This window comes from Pseudorasbora parva, chromosome 3, assembly GCF_024679245.1.
Source record: "Pseudorasbora parva isolate DD20220531a chromosome 3, ASM2467924v1, whole genome shotgun sequence".
NCBI classification, from domain to species: Eukaryota; Metazoa; Chordata; class Actinopteri; order Cypriniformes; family Gobionidae; genus Pseudorasbora; species Pseudorasbora parva.
Genome location: NC_090174.1, coordinates 15,814,858 through 15,826,199, shown reverse-complemented (window position 1 = coordinate 15,826,199; position 11,342 = coordinate 15,814,858). Strand labels below are relative to the sequence as shown.

The window sequence follows — 11,342 nt, the reverse complement described above, 5'->3', positions numbered from 1 at the left end:
TAAGTCTTATGAGTCTTAAGTTCAACAATTAATTGGTTTTTATCACAAATGCGACACTGGTACACTGATATCATGTGCAGCTCGTTTATAGTTCAGTGACACATAAAATCAATAGAGGATTTCGTCTGGTTAGGGGCTGTAAACATCTGCAGCTGGCAGGCAAGATGTTCTGACCGCATTTCCCACTGTTTCCCATGTATTTCTGATGTCTTATATATGAAGTTTTGTAAATAATTGACTGAATTATTTGCCACAGTTAAGTCATTCCTAATTAAATTTTAGATGTAGGAATTGTGTCACACCACCTATTGCACTGAACTAAACACAACCGCAGTCTACTCATGAAGCTTAGTTGTTTTAAAATGTCTGAATGATTCATGATTTTGAATTCTTCATAGTTTATGAACTAGGTTTAAAAAGCATGATTGTCTAAGTTAAGTCATTTATATTATTACAAATATTTGTCAGGTACAGATTTTTATGCCAGCGTATTTTCCTCAAAAGTGTAGCATTTATGTGATTTGGGGTAAATATTCATCCCTCAGTCTAAAGAAGTCAGATCAATGGTTTTCGTTGCTGAATCCACACTGCCATGGCAACACAAATCCATGTCTCCCAGTGTCTCCTTTGAACATGCAAAGCAAAGAAAAGCCCTATGTTGCAGTGATGTATGTTCACTGAATGATTACTATGATTACTGAAGCACGTCACCAAAATATGTGATAGCATCAGCACATGACATTTATCGGATAATATTTACCTTATCATTTAGTAGCTTTTGGGAGCATTTCAGCACGTCTAGATTGCTCTGACATTTAACTACCCTGTTACAGTGTGTGAACATTTCGAGTACTTTTATGGCTAATTGCTTGCAGTTGCTGTTTTACTGTTAGCTTGATTGGCTGCTTACAGGTCCTGATTAGCCTCTCACTCGTAAGATGCATTTATTAACATATTGCAAATAATGAGTGAGACTTCCTTCTTTCTGATAAACACAAGTTATATCACCTAAAGCATTATTAGGAACACCATACTAATACTGTGTTTGACCTCCTTTCGCCTTCAGAACTGCCTTAATTCTACGTGGCATTGATTCAACAAGGTGCTGAAAGCATTCTTAAGAAATGTTGGCCCATATTGATAGGATAGCATCTTGCAGTTGATGGAGATTTGTGGAATCCACATCCAGGGCACGAAGCTCCTGTTCCACCACATCCCAAAGATGCTCTATTGGGTTGAGATCTGGTGACTGTGGGGGCCATTTTAGTACAGTGAACTCATTGGCATGTTCAAGAAACCAATTTGAAATGATTCAAGCTTTGTGACATGGTGCATTATCCTGCTGGAAGCCATCAGAGGATGGGTTTATAAAGGGATGGACTTGTTCAGAAACAATGCTCAGGTAGGCCGTGGCATTTAAACAATGCCCAATTGGCACTAAGGGGCCTAAAGTGTGCCAAAAAAAAACATCCCCCACACCGTTACACTACCACCACCAGCCTGCACAGTGGTAACAAGGCATGATGGATCCATGTTCTCATTCTGTTTACGCCAAATTCTGACTCTACCATCTGAATGTCTCAACAGAAAGTGAGACTGCAAGACCTGGCAACATTTTTCCAGTCTTCAACTGTCCAATTTTGCTGAGCTTGTGCAAATTGTAGCCTCTTTTTCCAATTTGTAGTGGATATGAGTGGTACCCGGTGGGGTCTTCTGCTGTTGTAGCCCATCCGCCTCAAGTTTGTGAGTGTTGTGGCTTCACAAATGCTTTGCTGCATACCTCAGTTGTAATGAGTGGTTATTTCAGTCAAAGTTGCTCTTTTATCAGCTTGAATCAGTCGGCCCATCCTCCTCTGACCTCTAGTATCAAGGCATTTTTGCCCAAAGGACTCCCGCATACTGGATGTTTTTCTCTTTTCACACCATTCTTTGTAAACCCTAGAAATGGTTGTGCGTGAAAATCACAGTAACTGAGCAGATTGTGAAATACTTTGACTGGCCCGTCAACAACCATGCCACACTCAAAATGGCTTAAATCACCTTTCTTTCCCATTCTGACATTCAGTTTGGAGTTCAGGAGATTGTTTTGACAAGGACCACACCCCTAAATTCATTGAAGCAACTGCCATGTGATTGGTTGATTAGATAAATGCATTAATGAGAAATTGAATAGGTGTTCCTAATCCTTTAGGTGAGTGTAGATCTCCAGATGTTTCCAAGCTTTATAATGGCAGTGAACAGAGCTCATGAGTTTAAATCTTAAAGAAGTGCATCCATCCATAATAAACGTATTTCACACGGCTCCAGGGGGGTTAATAAAGGCCTTCTGAAGCAAAGTGATGCATTTGTGTAAGAAAAAATGATACATTTTTAACATGTTATAATGTAAAATATCTAGCTTAGTGTTTTGTTCTGCGAGAGGTGTTACACTTTTTTCGTGAATAAGGAAGGCGGTCTGGCTGACCTTATAACGTGTTAAATATGGATATTTTTCTTACACAAATGCATCACTTCGCTTACGTTTATGATGGATGGATGGACTTTTTCATAGAAAGTTATATACTCCTAGGATGGCTTGAGGGTGAGTAAATTATGAAGCAATTTTCATTTAAAGTGAACTAATCCTTCAGTAATTCTAATGTAATGAATCTAACAAGCTTTTAAAAAAAACGGTGTGATAAAATAATCTTTAATAATTGGTTCAGAGTAGGTAGGTAGGATGTATTTGTGACACAAAAACACCATGCTAATAACCTAATCGTACTCTGCCCTTTCAACCCCTTCACATGCATTTGCAATTATGTATTTTCCAATAAGAGCCCTTCACACACATGTCAATGAAAATAATCATCACAGTAGACATTTGCAAAAAAAGGGAAAAAAAGAAAAAAGGTTACTAATTGGATATTGATGTTAAAAAGTTCAAAAGAACGGTAACTATTTTAATTAGTAGATTGTTTATTCTGATTATTATTAATACATTTGCTATATATTGCCATCTGCATTGTATAAAGCGCTATATAAATAAAGGTGACTTGACTTCGTATAGATGAATAAATCATTTTAGATGTGTATAACCTTCAGTAGAGGGATGGTAATTTATTCTTTCAATAATACAGCATTTCACGGTCTAATCCTTTTTGATGTGCTGAAAATCTTAAAGCATATTGTAAAAAGCCCTGTGAAACAACTTGCAAAGGCATCTCAAAATAACGGGTTTATGTCAAGAGACGTCAGAATGTCTCTGTTTCCTCAATGAGTTTAGTTGCTATGACCCTGAGGTCAGATTAATTCATGTTTTTTGGTTGTTGTATGGGCTTGTTCAGTTTGTGAACTCACATTCCATGCAGTGTTGAGATAATGATCGGCCCGAGGCTTTGAAATATCATCACAGAACTTTTCACCTTCCTTTTTATTTGTTTTTATGGTCTTTTTGTCTCTTTATTGGTTAGACACTCAGTAATGAGACAGGAAATGATGGGGAAGTGGGACCAGAAAATGTTGCAAGCAGGACTCAACCGCTTATTGTCCACCCGAGAACTACAGTTCATTGTGTCAGAGTACATGACATAACACCTTTTCCCTTTCTTTTGGTTTATATGTGTGAAACAGGGATTCGTTGAACCTGAAAAGTTCCTAGATAGCAGCAGAGGCTATTATACTTATGTCCAGCCTGGTCTCACTGTTTTTACGAAGGTATTCATAAATAATATTTGCAGGCACAAAAGTTGAAATGGCACTGGCAGCATCTAAAACACAAGTATTATTATGCAGTTATAGTTTTAGAAATGTAAAATATAAATTAATCCTTAATATATAATAAATATATTTGTATAGCTCAGTTTTTATAGATTTTAGATACCTTAAATATATCCCTAAACATAACCAATATAATTGTTCAAACGAAATATGTAGAAAGGTGTGCAGTGACAATGTATGCACCCCAAAGCACACATCACTCAAATCATGGCACACGAGAGCCAACGAGTATTTGATATCACTGACATAAAACCTTTGTGGAGACAGCCTTATTATACACATAGACATAAAACCTTGAGATGTCACATTTTTATTATTATTATTTTTTTTTTTACGAGTGTGGCATTTCACGGTTGTGTTCACTAAGTTCTCTAAGATCACTGCATAAAGACTTACATTTGATTCTGTTCCCCACACAATACAATAATCACAGTGCAAGTATACAATTGATTACATGTATGATTGTTTTATGGTGCATCTGTGGTGTATTTGATGGTAATTCTTTGTTCACAGCATATTCAGGAAACTGCCATTTCTCACAGTAAACTATATAAATATTATATAAGTAAAGGTTAAACAAAGAAAATGTTATTCATTTTAACATTTTTTAAGTGTAGTCTTTAAGATGTAATCCTTTAAAACAAGCTGGCACCAGAAGTTACAGAACATAATTAATCACATTGAACATAAATACAATAGATTCAGCATAGCATCAACTAATCTGAAATAAAATACATGCAAATACTAATGAGATCACATTGTTATGTACGGGAAAAGTGTAGAAAATTATATTGTTAATTAAAAACAGTGTTTCATTCTGGTTTTCTGATTATAACTAATAATTTTTTAAAAGAAAGTGTGAGCAGGTCTTGCTTGTGAAAAGCTTGCAAGGATGTTTGTATTTGCATGTGGTTGCTGACAAAATCTGAGTGGGTTTTATCGGGTTGCTTGTACAGTATGTGGTTGCTACAGTTTAATGCTGGATTGTTTCAACCCATGTTTGGGTCATGCATGGACAAACCCAACTTAAATTTTTTTTACCAATGGCTGGGTTTGTCTATATTTATCCCTAAACATTTATTTGGCTTTTACATTTAACATGGGTGTGTCCATATTTATCCTCTAAAAAACAATCCAGCATTTTTTTAAAGTGTAAGGTGTTCTAAATGATTTTTAGCTAATTACAATGCTGTTGCTAGGTTGTTGGGTGGTTGCTAGGTGGTTGTTTACTGGCTCAAGTCGAAAAGTACCTGGCATCAAGTCACATCATTTGGTGTATCATTCATCTCTGCAGCACACACCAAACTCAAATCCAATCGTTAAGTCATTTAATTATTCAAAAACCTGAAGTATGAGAAATATTAATAGGGATGCTTCTTGATGAATATGTTAAAAATCATAATGTAAATGTTATTTTTATAATGAGAAAAGGTGTTCAAGCAAACAACTCGATGTCAGAAATCACTGAAAGCCTTTTTCAGATTTTCTTTCCCTTTTTTCCTTTCTAATCCTACATCGTTGTTTTTTTTTTTTTTTTGCCTACATTTTGATTCAATGAATGGAAGCAGATTAAATCCAAACATCAATAGATGAATGAGGAGGCCAAGCTGTGTTTATGTGTGTGTTTATGAAAGAAATGCTTGAACGATCTATTGCAGATGCGGGGCACTACACACTCTGAACACACACCAATAATGGTCCAGAGTGTGTTTCACTCCGAAAAGACTGCAATTTAAGGGAACTATACAATCCTTTAAAAACAAATACTCGCTGCATATCAAATTCAGTCATGTCTGAGATGATAGAGTAAATCAATAATAATAATAAAAACAATTCTTCAGTTATTCAACATACTTTCAAAGAGTCATTTTCAAAGAACAGTTGTGACCATTTTGAATAAACAAAGCACAGCAGAGCATCTTTTGTGCAGTTCACAATAGAAACAAATGACTTCGGCATGACTAACAAAAATGACCTAGTCCAAATGTGCAACAAATTGCAAAACAAAAAAACAAAACAAAAAAACGTAATACTTTTGAAAATCTCATTGCAGACTTTTTTTGAAACAAAATGTTCCCAAACAATTTTCATGGGCATTGTATCAGCCTGGCTCAAAAATTCTATAACACCGTTAAACATTTTCCTTGCCTTTTTGTACATTTATCTTGGAGCGCATCCAGGAGACAGCAGGACTACTTGGCATGTGTTTGTCTACGCTACGCTGGAAGAGCTTAAAATTTGGGGGCTGAGAGGCAGACAGGGGCCGTCTTTGGTCTAACACTTAAGGATATGTCTGCTAACTGGGAGTCTGGCTCCTGAGCTGGCAGAAGCAATACTAAAAGATACTGCTAATGGAAATCTCTCCCATAGTTAAGACGCCAATGAACACACACACACACACACATGCAAAAGATTTCATGCGTGTATCAATATGGGGCCATGCATTATTTCTAAAGAGCCAGGAGACATAATTTGCATCCAGCTGTTTTTAGTGTTATTTGTTATTTTAAAAATCTATTGTAATTTTAACTGTAAAAGACCGTAACAATGCTAGTAAAACCTGTTAGTTGGTAAATGGTAAGTTTTCTATACAGGGAAAAACTGTCTAACCTTTCAGAGTAATATTAAGTAAAATACTGTTAAATGCTATTTGGCGTTTTTTATGTAAAAAAAAATAATAAAAGAGAACAAGTTGTCTTACAATTTACAGTCAAAAACCATAAACTGACATTCCTAGAATTCCCTGTGTAACTGTTAACATACCTGATGGTATTTTGATAAAATAATTGTTTCTTAATAGTTTTTGTTATCAGTTATGTTTATTAGAGTATTATTTTACAACATATGTTGATTAATGTTCATTGCATTATATTTGCGTTGTGTGTTATCATGATGGTGTTTTACATTCGTTTGTGATAGCAGTGCGGCCTTGCTAATTCAACAGAAAAGGGCTGTTGGATTTAAATTCAATTAAATCCAATTCATATTTATTTGTATAGCGCTTATCACAATACATATAATTTCCAAGCAGCTTTACAGAAAATTCTGGCCTACTCTGTTATCAGAGATGACAAAATGTACAGTTCTAAGATATACAAAACATAATGTATCATTTTGTCAGGACCACTGTCATCAAAGATGATTGGCAGTCTGCATAGTTTGGATTGGCGGGATATGGTTCAGTTCAGAGTGAAAACTCCCTGCACATCCATGCAGCCTAGCATGTTTAAAAGCAGGGAGAGCAGCAATAACGCCCCTTCAACCACCCAGTAAACAGAACAGAAGCAACATAAATGTATTGCGACATCATTAATGTACTTAATGACATTTTGGGATTACTGCCTGTACATGCACAACCCATTCTTAATCCATAGAGTTTAATATGGAGTTGGCCCGCCCTTTGCTGCTATAACAGCATCAACTCTTCTGGGAAGGCTTTCCACAAGGTTTAGGAGTGTGATTATGGAAATTGATTCTTCTAGAAGCGCATTTGTGAGGTCAGGCACTGATGTTGGACGAGAAGGCCTGGCTCACAGTCTCCACTCTAATTCATCAAAGGCGTTCTATCGGGTTGAGGTCAGGACTCTGTGCAGGCCAGCCAAGTTCCTCCACACCAAACTTGCTAATCCATAATTATCTTTATGGACATTGCTTTGTGCACTGGTGTGCAGTCATACTGGAATAGGAAGGCCCCCAAATTGTTCCCACAAAGCTGGGAGCATGAAATTGTTTAAACTGTCTTGGTATGCTGAAGCATTAAGAGTTCCTTTCACTGGAACTAAGGGGCCAAGCCAGATTTCACGTGGCCTACCACTTCGTGGCTGAGTTGCTGTTGTTCCCAATTGCTTACAATTTGTTTTAACTAACAGTGGAATATTAATAGTGAGGGAATTTCACAAATGGACTTTTGCACAGGTGTCAACATATCACAGTATCACACTTGAGTTAACTGAGCTCCTGAGAGCGAACCATTCTTTCACAAATGCTTGTCGAAGCAGGATGCATAGGTGTTTGTTCTGGACGAAAGGAGGAGCAGGGGATGCAAAAGGGTTACAACAGCTCCTGAGCAATTACGTTATAGCTGCTGATAATACTGAATGGACCATATATGTAGTAAGGATGTCGAAATTAATAGTTTCTTTTATACTTTGCGATGCAGACGAGGACGATTTAGTTTCGGTTCAGTAATAGACCATAACCGATTATAATGTAGTGATTCTTTTCTGATGTAATTTGTCACGTACGTGCTTTGTCGCAGTAGCATTCAAAGGCAGAGGGAGGTGACTACGAGTGTAAGTAATAAAAAATGGTAAAATTAAAGGTTCAGTTCATATATCTGACTATTGCCAAAACTGTATACATGAGAATGCAGTGCATCGTCAATGCATCGTGATGCGCTGTGATATCGAATTAAACCGAATCAATTACATGATAATCATAATCGAACCGAACCATGAGACCAGTGTTGGTTTTCATATCCTTATACAGAAATAATCTGTCATAAGTGTTGTATTCCTATTGGTAGATGTAGATCAGCTGAGATTCATCTGATGCGAGCTTGACTAACTTGACCTGACAGAACTAACGCTAAACTTGATTTTAGGCTGAAACAATGAACCTCATTAAAGCAATTATAACAAGTTGTGATCATAACGATTACAATATATCGGAAATGTGATAGTTGTGTTTGTTCATTTAGAGTTGGCATCAGCTTCACATTTTGTCATCTCTTCATAGGTGTTCTGAAATCTTTGTAAAAGCCTAGATCCAAACTGGAGGTTGTGATTTACCGGTTTTAAATGTACTTTTTTAGTTGTTGTCAATTACAGTTTTACAACAGTGTATAGTTGCTCATACTTTTTTTGTTGTTTGTTTCTTTATTTCAAGAAACCCCTAATGTTCAATTTTGGTGCAACCCATCCCATGATATTACCTTTCTAAGGCACATCATAAGAATTACATTTTTCATTTTAGCTTGCAATGAAATAAGCAACAAAAATATAATGGATGTACACTGTGTTTTGTTTCAACAATCAGTTGTTTTTTTTTCCCACTGATTTGATTATCAGTTGTACCTGTTGTTCATTTCATTGATTAGTTTGCTTTGGTATTCAAGCTCTTTGTTTCTTTCAATTCATTGTCTGGTCATGGTTTTTCTAGTTTGTGAGTTAGAGTTTATTAAAATCATTACTGCTGTGATTAGATCCTGTCAATTTTCATTTTTATTTAAACCATTGCAGACACACTGAAGGAGAGACTGAATGTGATTTTGTCTTCTTTTTTCCCTACCATAGTCGTGTATATCTGTGGGCCTCTACAGACCTTCTTCCAAATAATGAAGCTCTTTGAAGATGATGTGAAGAATCCAGAGGACTATGCCATCTTCTACCTTGATGTGTTTGCAGAGAGTTTAAGTGGCGACGTTCCAATGCCCTGGCAGGGTTCAGCGATACAGTTGAATGACCCCCACAAGCTATTTCAGGTATCATTAATAATACTTATAATAACTATCAAGCTTTGCTATAGCATCACCAGTTTCATTTATCTGTTTTTGCTTTTGAGATTGGTCAAGAAGTTGCTTAACACTTTGAATGGTCTTCTACTTTACATTGTAATTCAAGGTTTTGAAGGATTTGAGTGACTTTTTTCCCATGTTAATGTGCTTCTTGCATGCAGAATTAAATTTAGATTAGAAAGGTTTTATTAATATGACTAATGTTCACTCAGTTGGAAAGCCTTCCTGGTTGTTTTGATTGTGAATAATACATTAGGCTTCCATTTACTTAAATTAGTGTTTTTGCAGTAATTTCTTTTAAGGCTGATTTTTTTCTTTTTATGCTGCTACACTGAAAAAAAGAAAGAAGAAACACATGTTATATAAAAAGATTACTGTCAGAAGTAAGAATTAAATTAAGTGCACACAATAAAATGGAGTTAATTTTTCTAATAAGTAATGGCAGAATGGTTGAATGGCTATGGGTGGTCTAATGGGGGCGCCCCCTCATCACCCATAGCTCATCTTACTTGAATTGACAACGAAATATATAAAATTCAGTTTTTTAAAATATTTGTATTGACAGATAATTGTGTCAAAAAGCTTAGAAACCATTTAGAAAGTATTTTAGAAAAGCTTGATTTGAAGCTGTTCCTTTTGACAGTTTTATTACAAAACATCCAGTTCCACTTTATATTAAGAGTCTTCAACTACTATATACAAATATTTCAAATAATAATTTGATACCATGAACTTACGTATTATTACATACGTTTTTAAATTTTACTTAGGCCTATATTTAAAAACAACTGCATGTAATTATTACATCTGTAATTAATTTCTGTTATTACATGTATAATTACACTGTTAACCATTTCCATACACCTTAACCCATCCTTAGCCTAATCATGTAACAAAACCTGTTCCTAACCCACCTGTATCCCACCTAAATACCTGCAAGGGTTTTGCAAAACAACATGAACAAAATATATTGTATAAAAATACAATATAATTTTATATAATATAATTTACAATATAAAATACAATATAAAAAATACAATATAATATAATTTTTATATTTATTTTTTTGAAGTGTGACCCAGCATTCTAATGTGGAAAGTTATAACATTACTTTTTTGATAGAATACTGCTAGACATTTATTAAACAGACTTTTGTTGTTTTAAATAGTGAAGACTAATTAGCATTCCACAGTATTAGTGAATTAACTGGTTAGGTACAGTTATTTGATGAGAGAATATTAAAAATATCTTTATTTGTGTTCTGAAGATAAATTGAAGTCTTGCTGTCTATATGAGATTTCATTTTTGGGTGAACTATTCTGTTAATTGATTTTTCCACCAAGTTGTCATCAATGGAGCATTCTATGTGTGAACCTTATGTCATGGAATTACTTGTTATTTTTTTGTCACAGTGCAGGCATGGGAAAAGGATCAGAGGATCTTAACTGCAGTAGCTTTAGTTTATTTACAAAAACAGAGACAAAAATGGCAATCCAGAAGTCAGGAATCAATGTAATGGCTTCAGTAAAGAAAAGAAGATACAAGACCTAAAGAGCTAAACGGAAGGCTTAAATACACGGGTGCACAAAGCAATCAGTAACCAAGGCCATAAACAGTAACCTTGGAAACAGAAAATAAGCTGGAAAATAGAGGATATGCATTGACATCACTTTCCCGCCGGATCACGCCCCCTCAGCCGGACTGAGTGGCAGAAGAGCTTCTGCATTACTGGATTTAATAGGGGAAACTTTGAAGACGCAAGTAAAATAACCGATTTTCAGTTAAATTGAAAAATTGAATGCAACTTATCAAAGATCAATTGATCCATGGATATTGACATGCAGCCAGGAATTGTATTTCCTAACATTCCTATATGTGCCTCTTATCCTCTTATCACTAATACCAATGTTATATGTCCAGGCCTAAACCTTATAGTTTTTTCAGTGCTTATTTAAAAACATCCAATTATGCAGAATATAAGATGGTTATATATGGTTAAATATTTAATTGAGGAGTTGTCAATACAATATATGACAACACAATATGTAGGGTATGATTTTACTCCAAA

General features: G+C 35.3%; 1 protein-coding gene across 1 annotated transcript in view; it reads left to right on the top strand.

Annotated features, from left to right (window-relative positions):
• npr2 (natriuretic peptide receptor 2) overlaps positions 1 to 11,342 on the top strand; it is a 72,949-nt gene that overhangs the window by 3,375 nt on the left and 58,232 nt on the right. Inside the window, 1 exon segment of the mRNA XM_067437918.1 lies at positions 9,054 to 9,241. Coding sequence (XP_067294019.1) covers positions 9,054 to 9,241 — 188 coding nt within the window.